At 41.7% G+C, this 20,020-nt stretch overlaps 1 protein-coding gene across 1 annotated transcript in view; it reads left to right on the top strand.

The window, feature by feature from the left end:
* BNC1 (basonuclin zinc finger protein 1) overlaps positions 1–17,958 on the top strand; it is a 28,021-nt gene extending 10,063 nt beyond the window's left edge. Inside the window, exons 2-5 of the mRNA XM_058542560.1 lie at positions 5,710–5,809; positions 6,866–7,101; positions 9,061–10,925; positions 15,684–17,958. Coding sequence (XP_058398543.1) covers positions 5,710–5,809; positions 6,866–7,101; positions 9,061–10,925; positions 15,684–16,368 — 2,886 coding nt within the window. The 3' untranslated portion in view covers positions 16,369–17,958. The remainder of the gene's footprint in view (positions 1–5,709; positions 5,810–6,865; positions 7,102–9,060; positions 10,926–15,683) is intronic.
* The last annotated feature ends 2,062 nt before the right edge of the window (positions 17,959–20,020 follow it).

Raw genomic sequence — 20,020 nt, 5'->3', positions numbered from 1 at the left:
AGGTGTGTCAGTAATTTCTAGATGAATGAATGAGCAAATGGTAGTTACAAAAAAGCAAACCAGAATTTTGATGTTGATTTGTAGCACATCAAAGTGACTAATAACAATTCGGAAATAGTCTGATTAAAATGAGTGCGTAAAAAGCAATAATCATGTCTTGATGAGTTCGGAATGTTCTAAACATCTGCTTTATGTTTCTGAAGAATGGAACAAGTATTAGGATTCCAAAGGAAAGACTGTGAGTTTAAGAGTTTTCCATCTTGATTTACATGAGTACTTTTCGTCCTGTAATTAGAATTTTTTGGTTTGATTTCATTTTAGAAGTTTTAATTTGTCTTTAGATGATGGTGCTATAATTTTACTACATTGTGGAATTCTGAGATGGGTGGAAAAACCCAAGGGCCTTAATGTTGGAAGTTTTCTTAGACACTGTAATTAGCTTTTTTACTTCATAAATAATTCCTCTGAGATTTATTTCCATAGATGTTTAATGAGCTTTATTAAGCCTTATTCAAATAGGTTCATATAGAACCACATGAATGTTTCTTATAAAGCAGCATTCATACATTGGAATTACAGATAAAACTGCTTAAAATTCTGTCCCAAGACTAGAAGCTGCTAAAACTGAATAGTCAGATTAGGTCAGGGGGGTCTCAACTGGGGTGGTTTTGCCCACAGGGACATTTGGCAATGTCTGGAGACATTTTTGGTTTTCACAACTCGGGAAGGGAGGTGTTTCTGTGGCATCTGGTAGGTAGAGGCTAGGGATGCTACTGGTTATCCGGCAATGCACAGGACAGCCCACCATCACAAAGAACTATCTGACTCAGAATGCGGATAATGCTGAAGTTGAGAAAACCTGAGTCAGGTGTCAAGAGATACAGAAAAAAATGAGTTTCCAACTTAGGCTGTGAAATGTGGTTGGAGTTGTTTCCTCTATAGTCTTGCTGTGCTGGGCCTGAGATAGAGTCACCCAGAGTTTCCTGGGTCTTTGCCTGAGGGAGAGCCTTGCGAGCCAAATCTTCAGGAAGTGGAGGAGTTGTGTGCTCAAGGACATCTCTCTCTCTGATTAAAGCATGTCCTATTTTCTGAGTAAATGAAATGTGAATTTACTTTGTATAGTTCCAACATCTTGTTTTTCAAGAGTGAATGGCATCTTGAGGGACATAACCCAAAATAAGAATTTTTCTCCTTTTAAAAATTCTCTTTAAAACAGTCATATTTAGGGGACCGGCCCCATGGCCAAACGATTCAAGTTCCGCATGCTCTGCTTCGGTGGCCCAGGTTCACAGGTTCAAGTCCCAAACGCGGACCTACTCCACTCAGTCAGCCATGCTGTGGAGGTATGCCACATACAAAATAGAAGAGGACTGGCACAGATGTTAGCTCAGGGCTGATCTTCCTCAAGCAAAAAAAAAAGGGGGAAGATTAGCAGTGGATGTTAGCTCAGGGCGAATCTTCCTCTCACTCACACACACACACACACACACACACACACACACACACACACACACACACAAAAACAGTCATATTTATAGAACGTAGGTGGTAAAATATTTCCGAGGCTTAGTACTGGGTATGCTGGTAGCTATTGAGAATACAGATGATTGGTTCATCTGTGAGCTGACATTCAGAGAGTTGCAGGAAGTTTGAGAAGGTGGACAACATATTAGGTGTGCTGCAAACTAAGCTAATGGTGCCCTTTTAAATTTTTGTTTTCACAGTATGTAATAGAAATTAAACTATTACTCGTTTTTATCCTTTAATTTCCAGTCAAGATAACTATATAACTATGTATATAGGTATATTGATGTATATGTTCCTGTATGTAATACATTTGTATATGTATATGCAAGTAGAAACTCTATAACCGAAAAGTTAAAATAATTTCTGGCATTAGAGCAGTGTTTCTCAATCTTTTTTTCATTACTCTCCCCACACTGAACGAGACTTGAGAAATTTTTTTCTAATTGTGCTTCCCCCAATGAAATTGTAGTATCATCCCATATACTATTTATCTGTTTAGATATGTATATCTGTGCTTTATACATAAAAAGAATAACATTTTTTCAGCCCCCAAGAACCAATTTCCACCCCCTTGTGATGATGTCACACCTGATGAGAATGCATGCATTATTAGAGCAAGAGAATGTTGTGATCGCATGGAGTTCTTTATGTTACATTGTATGACTTTACAAAGAGCAAAAATTTTTTCTCCTGTGTTTCCTGTTTTTGATAGCCTCCTGAAGGGATTAGGTAACGCTGTTGTTCTCTGCCTCACAACTCAGTTATGAACAACCCTATTCGTTGTAATCCAAAAGGAATCATAGATAACAGTCAAATCCTGTAAACTTTAACCTGTATTTAAGCAAGGTCACTGATTTTTTTTAAGACTTTATTTTTTTAGAACACTTCTAGATTCACAGCAAAATTGGAAGGAAAGTACAGAGATTTCCCATATACCCGCTGCTGCCACACATGCATAGCCTCCCCCATTATCACCATCCCTCACCAGAGGGTACATTTGTTACAGTTGATGAACCTATATTGACACATCATAATCACCCAAATTCCATACTTTACCTTAGGGTTCACTCTTGATGTCATACATCCTATGGGTGTGGACAAATGTATAATGACATGTATCCATCGTTAGAGTATCATACAGAGTGTTTTCACTGCCCTAAAAATCCTCTGTGCTCTGCCTATTTATCCCACCACCTCCACCAAACCCTTGGCAACCACTGATCTTTTTACTGTCTCCATAGTTTTTCCTTTTCCAGAATGTCTTATAATTGGAATCATATAGTGTGTAGCCTTTTCAGACTGCCTTCTTTCACTTAGTAATATGTATTTAAGGTTCCTTCATGTCTTTTCATGGCTTGATAACTCATATCTTTTTAGCGCTGAATAATATTCCATTGTCTGGATGTACCATAGTCTGTTTATCCGTTCACTTACTGAAGGATATCTTGGTTGCTTCCAAATTTTGGCAGTTATGAATAAAGCTACCATAAATATTCATGTGCAGGTTTTTGTGTGGACATAAATTTTTAGTTCCTTTGGATAGATACTAAGGAGCATCCTTGCTGGATTGTACAGTAAGAGTATGTTTAGTTTTGTAAGAAACCACCAAACTGTCTTCCAAAGTGGCTGTACTATTTTGCATTCCTACCAGCAGTGAATGAGAGTTCCTGTTGCTTCACATCCTAACGAACATTTGGTATTGTCAGCGTTTTGGATTTTGGCCACTCTGATACACGTGTAGTGGACTGATTTTTTAAATAATATTTTTATCAAGACATAATTCACATACCATAAAATTCATCCTTATAAAACATACAAATGAGTGGTTTCACTCTATTCATAGAGTTGTGCAACATCACTACTAATTTTAAAACATTTTCATCACCTCAAAAAGAACTGTGGTCAAAATTTAAAACATCTGTGCTTCACAGGACACCGTTAAGAAGTGAAAAGATAGTCCAAGGCGGGGAGAAAGTATTTGCAAATCATATATGTGGTAAGAGACTTATGCCTAGAATATATAAAAAACTCTTGCAACTCAACACTAAAAAGACAAACAATCCAATTAAAAAATGGGCAAAGGATCTGAATAGACATGTCTCCAGAGAAGAAATACAAATGGCCAATGAGCACATGAAAAGGTGCTGAACACCATTAGCGATGAGGGAAATACAAATCAAAACCACAGTGAGATACCAGTTCATACTCAGTAGGATAGCTATAATAAAAAGAATAGACAATAACAAGTGTTGAGGAGGATGTGGAGAAATTAGAACCCTCATACATTGCTGGTGGGAATGTGAAACAATGCAGCCACTTCAGAAAAGTTTGGCATTTTTCCACAAGGTTAAACATAGAGTTACTATATGATCCAGCGATTTTACTCCTAGGAATATACGCAAAAGAAATGAAAACGTTTGTTCACCATAAACTTGTACACAGGGATCCTTTTGGGGATGATGAAAATGTTCTAAAATTAGGCTGTGAATTGCAAAACTTGCAAAACTCGGTGAATATACTAAAAGTCATTGAATTCTATACCCTAAATGGATGAATTGTATGATATGTAAATTGTATCTAAACTTAAAGCTATTTTTTTTTTAAAGATGAAAACAAACAAAAAAAGAATACCACTCTCACCTCACTGTCACCCATTACCAGTCACTCCTTATCCCTACCTGCTGCCCACAACCCCTGGTAACCCCTGGTAACCTCTAGTCTCCTTTCTGCCTCAATGGATTGACCTGTTCTTGACATTTCATGTAAATGGAATCATACAACTTGTGACTTTTTGTACTTCGCTTCTTTCACTTAGCATAATGTTTTTAAGGTTCATCCATGTTGTAGCATGTATCAGTACTTCATTCTTTTTTACTGCCTAATAATATTCCATTGTATTGATATACCACAGTTTATCTGTTCGTCTGATGGACATTGGGATTGTTTCCACTTTTTGGCGATTGTAAATAATGGTGCTGTGAATATTCAGCTACAAGTTTTTGTGTAGCTATATGTTTTCATTTCTCTTGGGCACATACCTAAGAGTAGAATTGCTGGGTCATATGGTAACTCTATATTTAACTTTTTGATGAACTGCCAGACTTTTCCAAAGAGGCTGCACCATTTTACATTCCCACCAGCAACCAATTTTTAAGTGAAGACTAGTTATATACTCCTTAAAGTAAGTTTCCAGAGTTCTAGGCCACATTCTCCCCTTCCCTGTCCCCACACAAGGCCACATAGTCCCTTAATTGGCAGATGGAGATTTAAACCCATAATTGTCAGCCTTTTTCATCCCCCGCAAACAGACACGCACTCCCCAGTTTCAAAGCTCTCTTGAATCATCCGGATTCCACCCAGCAGGTCTTCCTAGAACCTCACTGACAGAGCTCCAGTGAGAACTTTTTCTCTTTAATAATAGATTAAAGAGAATTCTTCAGGCCTCTGTCCCCTTTTGAAAAATTCACCTTAAAAATATGTGTGAAGCTTTGTTCTTAATACTAGAACTTTGTTGACTTGTACATCTCTATTTTCTGTTTCAGCTATATGTTTGTACACTCCACACACCCACACCACACAGGGCATTTTAACATGCAACTGGGCAGCGATGCAGGTCTTGTCCAGCCTGTGTCTGTCTCTGTCAGTCACGCAGTCCAGTAAGTGGAGTTGGGAGTCATCCTCAGTGTAGACAGCCATTATGTGTCCTCAAATCTGTTTTGATATTCAGCCTCCACTACGTCGTGGAGGGTAACAAATTCCATGTGTGGATTACTCTCAGTTCCACTCATTCTCCAGTTTACTTGTTCCAAAACAGCCTCTGTATACCTTTCAGGGTTGCTGCTCTGGTCAACCTAGAGATTTGGTGAAAATGTGACTCTTCACCCTTTCTATGTCCTTAATAACAAGCAAGATATTTCCTTCCAACCCATAATCTTTTCTTATAAAAAGTTCTGATGTTTTTAGTCCATTCTTGCATGCAGAATATCTGTGTGAGTGTTCACAACCTCCAGGTCCTAGGTCAGCTGCTCCTCTTTCCAGGGTACAATGTCTGGGCCTGGCATAAAGTGGGCATGCACTGCTCAATGAATGTTGCTGAACAGAAGAACACATTTTGTTTTGTAAATGTGATGTATGTTCCACACATCAGTAATATGCTGGGCATACCTGTGTTCTCTTTTGCAGGCTATAGGCTGTACTCTGAACTGTAGTTGCCACAGTTTCAAACCAGGGAAGATAAACCACCGTCAGTGTGAGCAGTGCAAACATGGATGGGTGGCCCATGGTAACTTTATTTTTTTCCTTTCTTGGCCTGTACTGCTCCCTGTAAAAAACTTATAGTTATTCAGGAACTGAATTAATGTCTAAGAATGACAGCTAACGTTTCTAAGTTACTACTATGTGCCAGGTAACAGGCTAAGAGTTTATATATGTTCTCTCTTTGAATCTTAGTTCTATGTGATGTATTTTAGTAACCCCATCATAAAGATATGGAAACTGATGCTTCAGTGCTATCATTCTGCAGTGATAGAATTGTTCTGTGCTGTCTAATACAGTAGCCTCTAGCCCAGGGTTGCTAGGTAAAATACAGAATGCTCAGACAAATTTGAATTTCAGACAAACAATAAATACTTTTTTAGCCTAAGTATATCCCAATGAATATTTTTAGTTTAAGTATATCCCATTTATTCATTGTTTATCTGAAATTTATATTCAGATTTAACTGGGCATCCAATATTCTTATTTGCTAAACCTGACAACCCTACACTAGCCACATGTGGCTGTTGAGTACTTGAAATGTAACTAGTGTGACTGAAGAACTGAATTTCTAATTTTATTTAATGTTATTTTAAATCTAAATTTAAATAGCCGTATGTGGCTGATGACTATTGCATTGGACAGCACCGATTTCATTGGTTTAATTTGTCAAGCCCAACAACTGAAGGTGGCAGGCTAGGGCTCAAACCCAGATCTGCTGGATTCCCAAGCCCAGGTTCTTCACCTCCAGACCCTGTGCTTCCTGATTTTCCATCCTCTTCGTTATGCACCTGCTGCCTTTGTTTCTATCCCTTTTCTTTGCGTCTTCCCTACTTGTGGCTATTTTACTCCTTAGAAATGCCACAGGAAAGGGAGAAGAGTCTCAGGCCAGTCCATTTTATTTTAGAAGTTCCTGTGAATAACTTGGAGCCTAATAGCTATTAAGATTGTTAATTATTTGCATATTCATTTTTTTTTCTGTTGGAACAGATAGCTGAGAGTTAGCTGTAGCTGAGTTCCTGGGCAGTGTTTCTCTTAAAAGTAGAATCTTTAAAAATGATACTTCTTCAATTTGATTTTTCAGCTCTAAGTAAGCTGAGGATCCCTCCTGTGTATCCAACAAGCCAGGTGGAGATTGTCCAGTCCAATGTGGTGTTTGATATTAGCAGCCTCATGCTCTATGGGACCCAGGCCATCCCTGTTCGCCTGAAAATCCTACTGGACCGGCTTTTCAGTGTGTTGAAGCAAGATGAGGTCCTCCAGATCCTCCATGCCTTGGACTGGACCCTTCAGGATTACATCCGTGGATATGTGCTACAGGTATGGTGACCATGGCTGCTGTTCTCCTAGAATGTCTTCTGAAATCCTTGTCCACGTAACTGATGTAATCCAGTTGTGTACCAGTGCAACAGCCATTGGTGGTCATCCTTCCCTTGAGTATTTTTCCTAATGGCTTAAGGCCTACCTCATGTTCTGGGAGAAATCCAGTGCTTTCCTCAAGATACTGTGAAACTTCAGGATGTGAGAGCATTACATATTCTCTGATGTGGGTTTCACTAAGCCAACTCTTCCACAGTAAACCATTTGCCCCATCTTCAGTGCTGCCTACATTTCTTTATTATCCCCAAACTACCTACTGACACAAGACACTGTCTCTTTCAGATTTTACTGAGAGTTTGGGGGTGAGAAAGGGAACTGAAATTACAGAACCATACAGCAGTTACAATTTCATACCACACCCTCCTGTTCTTTAAAGCCCTCTGCCATCCCACTGCTGACTTTCCTTCCTAGGCTCCATCATGTGGTATTCCTATGTTCATGCTCTTGCACTTTCTCTCTCTCCTCGATTCTGTTGTGGCCTCCTCACATTTTCTCTTCATCTCTCCATGTTCCTTGCCTTTCATCCCTTCTCTCCTCTCTTTTTTTTGCAAAGTAGTTTTACCTCTCTTTCTATGTCATGCTATGGGTATAGGCCTTATGTTTCATATCCAAAGAGGCCATCAAGGTGTTTTCACAAGCGAAGAACATATATCCTGATACGAATTGTGTAATTTCTCTGACATATGATACAGCTACAGCATTTTTTTCCTTGCCTCTACACTAGAAAGTGTCAGCTGATTTTGGTAAAAATTTCAGTGAAATGAGAGAATGAATGTATTTCCAAGACAAACAGACACTTCGGTCTTACTCAGGAAGGCCATATCATTAAAACGAACACTAATGGCCATTTATTGACTTAACGCTCTTCCAGTAATCTCACAAGGTCCCATTTTCCAGTTGAAAAACAAGAGGCTCAGAGTGCTTCTAAATCTTGCTGAAGTAATTCAATTCATATGTGGCAAACTCAGAATTTGAACCCATTTCTTTCCAACTCTAAAGCCCATAATCTTCTCTGGAAACATATTTGCTCACCTTGAGTACAGGACCCCCAGCAGGCAAGAAACAGCCTTTTATGTAGAGTAGCGTTATGATCTTACATTATGACATGGATCAATATTTAATGATCCTAATAATCTTGCTTTCTAGTGTTAGGATTAAAAATATGGAATCAATTACCTTGAACCTCTAGTGCATGAAAAATTTATGATGTTACATTCCTCATCATCTTCAAAACTCTTACATGCACTGTGAAAAATCTCAGTAGGCCATCAAATACGTGTTCTGTGATAAAATATTCATTGTAGTTTTGGGAAAAGTTAGGCCTTGCTGGAGTTTGAAAGATCTCCAACACTCCAGGGTAATTACAGCTCTGCTTTTTGAACATGGGCAATAGATCAATACAAGTTATTTGTTTTCTGATGTTAGTTGCTTGGGAAGATTATTAAACTTGCAGCGAATAAATGCTTGAACTATGTCTAGACTTGATTGCTTCATCTATACTCTTTAGATAAAGAAGTTACTATGGTTCAAATGATACATACTTGGATTTTAGTGGGGAAAATTATTATGCCTAATGCCGGACAACCAATTGGTTTGAAATAAGATGGAAAATAATCACCAAATTTCCCTTAGGCTTGAGTAATATAGTTTTATTTCTCTCTTTTGGACCACTGCTTGCATTTGTGCAGTTTATTTTCTGCACAAAGTTTCTGTCCTAGGAGAGTGGGGTGAGTGAGGGCTGAATTCAGCAAGCCCTGTGCTCATGGGGATGTGTTTTTCTAATATGCACAAAGGTGCCCTATGGTGCTAGTGGAGGCCCTGACCACATGACTCCTTTCTTAGAGAAAAGGATAAGGAATAGTAAATTAATTGCACTTTTAAATTCTGGTTTGGGTTTAGGATGCATCAGGAAAGGTGTTGGATCACTGGAGCATCATGACCAGTGAGGAAGAGGTGGCCACCTTGCAGCAGTTCCTTCGTTTTGGAGAGACCAAGTCCATAGTTGAGCTCATGGCAATTCAAGAGAAAGAAGAGCAGTCCATCGTCATCCCGCCTTCCACAGCGAACGTGGATATCAGGGCTTTCATCGAGAGCTGCGGCCACAGGAGTGCCAGCCTCACTGCTCCTGTGGACAAAGGAAACCCCAGCAGTATACACCCCTTTGAGAACCTCATAAACAACATGACTTTCATGCTCCCTTTCCAGTTCTTCAACCCAGTGCCTCCCACATTGATAGGGTCACTGCCCGAACAGTATGTGCTGGAGCAGGGTCAGGACCAAAGTCAGGACCCCCAACAGGAAATCCATAGATCCTTCCCCAACAGCAGCTTCTTAACTTCCAGTTCCACACCATTTCAGGTTGAAAAAGAGCAGTGTCTGAATTGTCCAGATACTGTTACTAAAAAGGAAGACAAAGCCCATTTAAGTGACTCCAGCTCATACAACATTGTCACTAAGCTTGAAAGGACACAGTTGTCCCCCGAGGCCAAAGTGAAGTCCGAGAGGAACAGCCTTGGCACAAAGAAGGGCCGGGTGTTCTGCACAGCATGTGAGAAGACCTTCTATGACAAAGGCACCCTCAAGATCCACTACAATGCCGTCCACCTGAAGATCAAGCATAAGTGCACCATCGAAGGGTGTAACATGGTATTCAGCTCCCTGAGGAGCCGGAACCGCCACAGTGCGAACCCCAACCCTCGGCTGCACATGCCAATGAACAGAAATAACAGGGACAAAGATCTAAGGAACAGCCTGAACCTGGCCACCTCCGAGAACTACAAGCGCCCAGGTTTCATGGTGACTTCTTCAGACTGTAGGCCTCTTCCTGGCTATATTGGTTCAGCGGAGGATTCCAGGGGCCAACCAGCCTTCCCAAGCGTTGGGCAAAACGGTGTGCTTTTTCCAAACCTAAAGACAGTCCAGCCAGTCCTTCCTTTCTACCGCAGTCCAGCCACTCCAGCTGAGCTAGCAAACACACCTGGGATGCTGCCTTCTCTCCCTCTGTTGTCCTCCTCAATCCCAGAACAGCTGGTTTCAAACGAAATGCCATTTGATACCCTTCCCAAGAAGAAATCCCGGAAGTCCAGTATGCCTATCAAAATAGAGAAGGAAGCTGTGGAAATAGCTGATGAGAGGAGGCACACTCTCAGCTCAGATGAAGACATGCCCCTACAGGTGGTCAGTGAAGATGAGCCAGAGGCGTGCAGTCCTCAGTCAGACAGAACACTTGAGGAGCAGCACACACAGTCAGGAAGCTTAGGGAAGCCTCTGCCTGAAGGAGAGAGGGCCTGCCATCTAGAATCAGCGATGGAGTCCAGTGGTGCCATCAGCCGAACCCCTGAGCAGACCACACACAACTTAGACAGGGAGACTGAGCAGAAGCCAGCGTTGATTATGGTGCCAGGGGAGGTGGAGGATGGTGGCCGTGAGCTCCACCTCACTCCTGGGATGGAGCCCTGTGTTCCTTTTCCTGACTACATCAAACTACAGCAGCGCCTGCTGGCCGGGGGGCTCTTCAGTGCTTTGTCCAGCAGAGGAATGGCTTTTCCTTGTTTCGAAGATTCTAAAGAACTGGGCCACGTGGGTCAGCATGCATTAGCAAGGCAGAAGGAAGAAAATCGCTTCCAGTGTGACATCTGTAAGAAGACTTTTAAAAATGCTTGCGGTGTGAAAATGCACCACAAGAACATGCATGCCAAAGAAACACACATGTGCACAGTGGAGGGCTGTAAAGCCACCTTCCCTTCCCGCAGGAGCAGAGACAGGTAAGGCATCTGTTGGCAGTCATTTCTTCTAAGGCAGTGGTTCTTAAACTTTAACATGAATCTGAATCACCTGGAGGGTTGTTAAAACACAGACTTCAGAGCTCTACCCCCAATATTTCTGCTTCAGTAGGTCTGAGATGAGGCCTGAGAGTTTGCATTTCTGAGTTCCCATGTGATAGGTTGCTGATCCAGGGATCATGGATTGAGAAACACTGTTCTATAGATACACATTCCTGAATTTTCAATTCCAGAATCTAAACTAATTTGGCCATAAAACCTGACCTGAAATGATGTGAGGCTATTTGTAATATTTTTCTAAATCTCCCTTTGTGTGGATTTTTTATATATATTCAGTACAGAAATACTAATGGATTTATTGTGGGGACATTAACAAAATATTACAGTATATGCATCATTCAGCCATTCTAAAGTCAGAAATTCTGAATTCAAGAACAAATCTGGCCCAAAGGGTTTGGGATAAGGAATCATGAAATAGTTCTCACATGAGAGGAGGGAGGAGGGAGTTTTACAAATTATCTCTGTACCTTCCCGAAATTTGTCTGATTTTCACTTTGTAATATGAAGTCCATTGAATGAAACATTTTCTCTGACATCTAGTTAACCAGCTATATTGGAAAGGAAGAATAACTGCTTGATTGGAGATTTTTAAAATGTAGAGATATCAAAGAATAAAGGCTCTGAGCAGGTTATTTCAGGGTTTGTGATATTGACTGGAAGATGAGAAGTCTGTCAGTGCTGGGTTTTCGTGACCTGCACACAGAGTCAAACTGTTTACCAAGCGCCTGGGTATAGAGTATATCTCATCACTCTGGGGACACAGCACTGGCGTTACCATCTGGCTTGTGCTTTTCTTAATAAACTTGAGTCACATAACCACTCTTCAGGTCATCTTCCTCCCGAGCCTATAAAGGGAAGAGCAAGCATACCAAGAGATGACCCCAGGAGGCTTTAAGGAAAGGTCCACCTCTCTTATGAAATGCAATATGATAAATGCTAAATGGTTCACAGAATGTTCAAGTGTTTCATTTGCTCAAACAAGCGTGACTTGAAGCAGTTCAACACCACCACCACCTTAGTCCAAATTCTACTGCCTAATTTATCGAGAGGGGAGAATGTACAGACTCCTACACACATTCCTGGACAGGGCTCACAAGAACACACTCATTGTCTTGAGTGAAGAGGATAGAGCACAGGTCATATTAGTTAAAATTCCTGTTTCTGTTGCTGGATGTTGAACCAAACCACCAGGATATCCTAACTGGTGAACCCGTCCTTCATTCTCCAGGAGGAGTGTTTGTTCACAAATAAGCTGTTATTATGAAGAAGAGATGGTTGTATCAGTCAGATTATCCTTTATATTTGTTTGGGTTTTTTTTATTTATTTATTTATTTATTTTTTCCCCCAAAGCCCCAGTAGATAGTTGTATGTCATAGATGCACATCCTTCTAGTTGCTGTACGTGGGACGCGGCGACAGCATGGCCGGAGAAGCAGTGCGTCGGTGCGCGCCCGGGATCCGAACCCAGGCCGCCAGCAGCGGAGCGTGCACACTTAACCGCTAAGCCACGTGGCCGGCCCTATCCTTTATATTTGTGATACTATTCTGAACTACAATGTCTACTAATTTAGAAGGCATGTTGAAGATACTATTTCATTTTATATTTATTTTTCATATATTTAATATTTTCTTATTTTCTGACCTATTTGTGATGCGAGCCTCCTCCCCCACCACAGGAAAGCATCTTGCATTCTAAATTTAAACTACTAATTCTAGTAGTCTAGAACTTGGAATGCATTTTACCTAGAATCTGTGATTAAATTGATACCATTTTAAATAGGACTTTGTGGGCAGGCCCGGGTCCACCACCATTTCTCTGAGTCAGAGATGAGAACTGCATTGCTGTAAGAATAACTAACTTCCCCTCTTCCAGCCACTGCTACTGCCAATAGCAGTTACTAGAACCCATCAGGAAGGGAGCGGGACAGTACCCTGGATGCTTACTTAGGCAACAAACATTTAAGAACCTTTTGTGTTAGGTGCCATGGATACAGTCCCTGCACACGATGGCCATTTGGGGAGACAGACCAGTAAACAGGCGATTGCAACTGAATGTGGTGGCTGCTATAATGGGAGAAATACAGGTTGCTGTGGCACGTGAGAGGGTACCTACCCAGACTCTGGGAAGTCAGGGGAGGCTTCCTGGAAAGAGTTTGTCTAAACCAGTGGCCCTCAAACATTTTAGTCTCACAGCTTCTTTACACATTCTTAAAACCTCAGGACCCTCAAGTCTTCTTGGGACTTATTATTTTGTATTTTGGGGTTTATATTTATCAATATTTACTGTAGTGGAAGTTAAAACTGGAAAAAATTGGGGCCGGCGCAGTGGTTAAGTTCGCATGCTCCACTCCAGCAGCCCGGGGTTCACAGGTTCAGATCCTGGGCACAGACCTACGCGCCACTTATCAAGCCATGCTGTGGTAGGCGTCCCACAAATAAAGTAGAAGAAGATGGGCACAGATGTTAGCCAAGGGCCCATCTTCCTCAGCAAAAAGAGGAGGATTGGCAATGTTAGCTCAGGGCTAATCTTCCTCACACACAAAAAAACAAAACTGAAAATAATATATATTATATCACCTATTATATGTTAACATGTCTGTGAAAAATGACTACATCTTCCAGAACAAAAACTTAGTGAGAAGAGTGCCTTTGTTTTACATTTTTGCAAATATCTTTAATGTGTGGCTTAGAAGAAGCCACCTGGACTCTCATAGGGTCTTCTGCATTCAGTCTGTTGCAATGTCACATGTCGTGTGTCTCTGGAAAACTCCACTGTACACTAGTGAGAGAATGAGAGTGAAAAGGGCAAATAATGTCTTAGGATCATTATGAAACGCGTTTTGACTTCAGGGAACATCCTGAAAGGATCTCAGGGGCCACTAGGGGTGCCCAGGCCACACTTTGAGAACCACTGGTCTCGGCTAATCTAAATAGTCAAAAACCAGGAGGGAAGAGTTGGAGGGGGAGGTAGAGGTTGAAGGGAAGAAATACAGACCTGGGCAGTGGGCACAGCATTAACAAAGTCCTGGAAGCAGAAAGCCTGGTACGTGGTCCAGAGGGTTTTTGCACCTGTGGTGGTTGGGCACTGGTCTTAGGGGACATGGTACCTCAGGAAATGCATCTTACCCTCTGAGGCTTAAGGAGGAGAGAGAGGAGCCCACAAGTTAGCTTTTGGTATTCATGGGATACTCAGGAGTTGAGCATGGGGCCCAGAGGTTTGCTTTGTTGCAACAGGGACCTTTCTGTACAAGTTCCAGTAAATGTGTTTGTCTGACTTTTTTTCAACCACTTGTGTATACTGGAACCTATATGTCAATCTAGTGTCTGGTTTTCTGCCGACACATACCTGCCGCTTCAGCCCAGAACGCTGACATAATCACAGGGCAGAGTTGCAGTTGAGAAGAGCTGCTTGCAAAGTGGGTGATCTGGGAGTATAGTTCTGATTATGTCCAAAAAAAAGAATGTGTAAGGGGATAGAAAAGAGAAGTTGAATAGTAAATTTTATACATTTTATGAAATGTGATTAAACCTTCTCTCCTCCCCCACTTGCATGTCTTCAAAGATTTAGAAGAGAAAATTCAATCCTTAGTTATTTTGGTGAGGGTGCTTTTCCCAATTTGACCCTGGCATGCATTCTGATCTGTATTGGGGGAGATATTTTCCCTGTTTGGAATAATTCTGCTATCACTTTTAAGATTGTACCCCTTGGTAAGGGCTGTTTTTGTTAGTCAGAAGTTAGCAGGAGATCTCTGAGCAAGGCCAACATTGATTGACAAGTTACATCCAAATGATATCATGGGTAAAAGGTATGTGTCATAATGGGTACTCATAATCTGCCCTTCAGGAATAATCATTGGGTAGAAGATTGGTGGTGTGCTCACAGTGCTGCATTTGCAAAATTCCTGTCTGGTATATAGTGAAACGTTGCAAATATGAACTAAACTTAGTATACACATGTGCATGTACACACACACATACAATTTCTAGCCAATCAGATTTTCACTCCTGTAGCACTTCTGTGGTGATGTATATGCAAATACTCTAGACCATGATATGAGCCACAGAGGAAGTTTTAAATTTTCTAGTAGCCATATTAAAAAAGTAAAAAAGAAACAAGTAAAGCAAGTTTTAATAACATTTTATTTTATTCAGTCTATCCAAAATATTTCAATATATGCCACAAGCCACATTTCAGGTGCTCAGTACCCACGTATGAGTGGCTATCATATTGGACAGTGCAGCTCTAGAAGATATTTCCTGGTTTCATTGAAATAAAGTACTCTGCTTAGTTCCTTGTTGTTTGTGACCAGTTTTCTCCTGGGGTCTCCTGGTTGCAATGTCCCAGTTGAATTGGCCTAATTGAAGTAGTCTAGCCGTTCTCTATAGATAAGGTACAAGAAGTTACACATCAATCAGATTGTGGAAATTGAAGAGAACTGCACATTACCACTTTCCAGACTGTTGACTTTCCTGGTGAATGCCAACTTCTGAGAAGTGGTGGACGGCCGTGGGCCAGTGTACACTAAACATGCATTGCATCCTGCATCCCTTATCATCACTTTTCCCATGCCACATGATTTTCCTGGTATCTACTAGTGTTTCCACTCAGAATGATGACTGTTTTTGAAACAACAGCCCAACCCGTTGCTAACCATCTTTTCACTCTTTTCACTGTTGTAGACACAGTTCAAACCTAAACCTCCACCAAAAAGTGTTGACCCAAGAAGCATTGGAGAGCAGTGAAGACCATTTCCATGCTGCTTACCTTCTGAAAGATGTGGCTAAGGAGGCCTATCAGGACATGGCTTTCACACAGCAAGCCTCCCAGACATCTGTCATCTTCAAGGGAACGAGTCGAATGGGCAGTCTGGTTTACCCAGTAACCCAAGTCCCCAGTGCCGGCCTGGAGAGCTACAACTCTGGTCCGCCCAGTGAGGGCACCATCCTGGATTTGAGTACTACCTCGAGCATGAAGTCAGAGAGCAGCAGCCATTCCTCTTGGGACTCAGATGGGGCAAGCGAGGAAGGCACCATGCTCATGGAGGACAGTGATGGGAACTGTGAAGGGCCGAGCCTTGTCCCCGGGGAGGATGAGTACCCCATCTGTGTCCTGATGGAGAAGGCTGACCAGAGCCTTGCCAGCCTGCCTTCTGGGTTGCCCATAACGTGTCACCTCTGCCAAAAGACATACAGTAACAAAGGGACCTTCAGGGCCCACTACAAAACTGTGCACCTCCGCCAGCTCCACAAATGCAAAGTTCCGGGCTGCAACACCATGTTCTCATCTGTCCGCAGTCGAAACAGACACAGCCAGAATCCCAACCTGCACAAAAGCCTGGCCTCCTCTCCCACTCACCTTCAGTAACAAGATGGTGGACCAAGTATGCTTGGTTAAGCATTTGTAATAATTCGGGGAAAAGGTAGTCCAAAGAAATGCTTCTTTGTTTAATACCATTTGGGCAAGCCAGGCAAAAAGTATATGAGTTGACTTGATAGTCTTCTACAGCAGGAGGAGCAAAAGACAAGTCTTGTGGAAAGCCATCGTTGGGGCAGCCTTCCCTATGATTTTTCTTAACCCAAGAGATTTTTCACTGACATAATGAAAACTTGCAGAAATGCAGTTTTTCCCAGATTTGTTTACACATTCCCTGGGAGAGCTCCAGGTCTGCAGATTGACATCAGGGGCCCAGGACCTGGGGGCAGCTCCAAGTGAGGCTTGCAGTATTAAGGGTCAGTTGAGTGTCCAGGGTAAGCAGACTGTCACCATGGGTGAGGAGCCAGTCCAAAAGATCACAGTTTTCAGTTCCTGCTTTAATGAGTCTGAAATCCAGACTTGAGTTTGGGAAAATGACTTTTTGAGACTATCCCTCCATTTGGAGTGGAGAATTGCTTTCATTTTTTTTTTCCCCCCCTAAAGGTCTCATGTGTTACTCCAGGGAGTTCTCAGAGAAAGTGGGTTGTCTCTAACATATAGGAACATGGGTGTTACCAAGGATATTAGTTCTTGCTCTGGAACACACGTTCAGGAAGCTAAGGGGGAGATATTTCATGCACTTAAAAATAGTGGTCTTCAATTTAATTTAAAATAACTTTGATAATATTTAATTTGTGTTTATGTTATGTGAGTATTTGGGGTGAGTGCAGACATGTCACAGTGTGACCTCTGGGTCTCTGCTTGAAAACAGAACGGGTGACGACCTAAACTTCAAAACCACTGCCCATTTTCATTTGGTGAACTTTGGAGTCTGTTCATTTTGATCCCCTGTGGAATGAATGCAAACATGACTCTTGCAGGACCATTTGTATATATTTGGCCAAAGCGTTTAGAGAACGTGGTTCTGATGGTTGTGCATTTTCACTGTCACTGGATCACTCAGTCTTCACTCTTTTATAAATCTGTAAGATTAGGATGAACTTTTGAATCTACATAGTAGAAAGACAAGTAGGACGTTATTGCCATACTGTATGTCTTAATATTTAACTTATTCTGAAATATATTCCACACCATTATACACATTTGCTGTTGTAGAAAGGAAGCTCAATCAGTCCTGTAAAAGGAGACCATCTCCTGAAATTTGGCATTTACATTATCTAAAAGCCCATGGTAGGGAAAAAGAAATTGATTTCATATTAAGATTTCAAGTTAACCATCTTTTAAACTTACGGTTGGTTGAAGTAATGAAGAACATCATTAAAGAGAATTGGGGGTTATAAGAGAGACATTCCTCTGGCCTAAAGGTAAAAAAAAGCTAACAACCTCTTACTGATTATTTCAACATTTTTTTTTAAAGTAAATATGACAACTTAAAACTTACCTCTGCTTAAAGTGAGATTTATCTTTCAACTGTTTTGTTACCCAGCTGTTTAATATTCTAGTTGCCCCAAAGTGGAAAAATTTGTATACAAATGAGTTTTCTATGATTTAATAAAAATATATGACACACTTTTTGTTCAAAAAGGCAAACATTTGTAAAACTGGTTTTGTCACATGGACTGACTGTTGTACAAGTGCAGGTCATCATGCACACACACACAGACACACTCTGAATCTTATAGAGCTGAAAACCCGGGGAGGTGTGGCGAGCAGGGAATAGCATCAGAACTACTGCCACATCAACCGGGGATTGCAGCAGTTCATGGGTTCCAAAGAATGGCGACTTCACTGGGAGGAGGAGCTGGGTGTCGATTTATCATCAAGGAAAATACAAACTAAAGTGATTTTTTAAAAATACTATGCTATCAAAGATAAGCCTTGTAGCCAGTGCTCAAAATAGAATGCAATGCAAGATTTAAGCCTCTTGTTTCTTTCCTAAATATGCAGTTTAAAAAAAATAAGTTTTTATAACTTTTAACTTCTTTACCTCTTTTTTCTACCTGTGTAATATACAGATAAAAGCATGATTGCTGCTACCCATCCAGCCCCCCTCAGGTGGTGTCAATGTCCCTGCTTCATATTTCACTGAGAGAAAAGAAGTCGTCAGAGGGGAACTTTCTCATCTACCAGCATCTGTTCTGCGCCTGCCCTACTCTAGGCCATATCATCTCTTGCCTGGATGACTGCTATAGCCTCCTAACTGGTCTGTTGTGACCATTCTTACCTCCTGCAGCAGCCAGAATGGTCCTTCTAAGATCCAAATCAGACCATGTAGTGCCCCAGCTCAAAACCCTCTAATTTCTTCCCTTAACAGTTAGCATAAAATCCATAGATCTTCCCAAGGCCTACAAGGTCCTAAAACATCTGCTCAACTCCTTCTGCTTCTCCATCCCCTTTTCCCACTAGTGTTGCATTACAGCCTTTGTCAGCTTTCTCTCCCTTTCCTCACAGTAGCTTTTCCAAACCTCCACCTTACAGGATTCCACCGAATTGACTTGTCATATTCACAGTGGCTGATCTCACTTGCTGCTCTCAGAGAATTGGGTGGGAACCCCTTCAGCTTCTCCCCCATTGCTCACCACCCCCCTATCAGTTTGTCTGTATTCACAGCCATCCTTGTGTGGTTACATCTTCCTGGACCTCCTGAGAATTTATCTCGTGCCTGGTGGACACTCTCAGTGAGCTGCAGACCTCTATGAGAAGGTGACCAGGATCCCCCTGCACTCCCACCACCCATTTTGCTGTCACACTCAGACCTGTCACGGTCTCCTTAGGCTCAACACCATGTTGAGGGATCCGAGTTTCCCTAGCTCAACCTTTATGATTTTATCCCCTTGGGCCTACAGGTAGCTGTGTTAGTCTAGGTCTTCCAAGAAGCAGATACCAATAGGACTCAGTGTGCAAGGATTTTATTAAGAGACATTCATTTCGAGAGAAAATAGGAAGGGAGCCAGGGAAGGCTGGGGGAGACGGCAGATACAATGCAGGTCTGACCCCAAGTGAGGGAGAGAAGGAGGGAAGGTTGGGTGAAGGTATCCAAGACTGCCGTGTTGTCTAAGGAAGGTTCAGAAGGCAACTGGGGAGTCCTTGAGCCCAGGTCAACCATCAGAGCAGTCCTCTATCTCTGGGGAATGGATTCACTGGGAGTTGTATCCGTACCACGCTCAGTCATTGGCTGTGAGCAACCCATGGGAAGTGTGGCCTCTGTCCAAATGTGGCAACAGATTTAGAGCACAGTAGCTGGATCCCTTGGCCAAATCTTACCCTTCTCAAGCCCCTGTGTCCTGTTCAAGATGGATTCAAACCTATATTTTTCTCTGGACTCAAAAGAAGTGTTCCTATTCTTGAAGGCTGGTGCTCGCACCTCAGCCCTCCAGCTGCCTCAAGGATGTCACTCCATCACTTCTCTCCTCTCCCATTCTTTATCAAACTTGTCCTTTCTACTGCTTTCATCTGTCTGGCTGATAATATTTGCAAATTAGTGATTTTATCTCTCATATTAGTGATTAAAATAAAGAAAAAATAGCTCTCTGGACCCCTGATGCCTTCTAGTGACTCTTCTTTCCTTCTCTTTATATAGCCGAGGTCCTTAGAATAGTAGATTTTGCCTCTCCCCTAAACACTGCATTCTTGTTTCTTCCCT

This window comes from Diceros bicornis, chromosome 5 (genome assembly GCF_020826845.1).
Source record: "Diceros bicornis minor isolate mBicDic1 chromosome 5, mDicBic1.mat.cur, whole genome shotgun sequence".
Classification (NCBI taxonomy): Eukaryota; Metazoa; Chordata; class Mammalia; order Perissodactyla; family Rhinocerotidae; genus Diceros; species Diceros bicornis.
The sequence above is the reverse complement of the archived record's forward strand: the minus strand, read 5'-3'. Positions and strand labels throughout refer to the sequence as shown.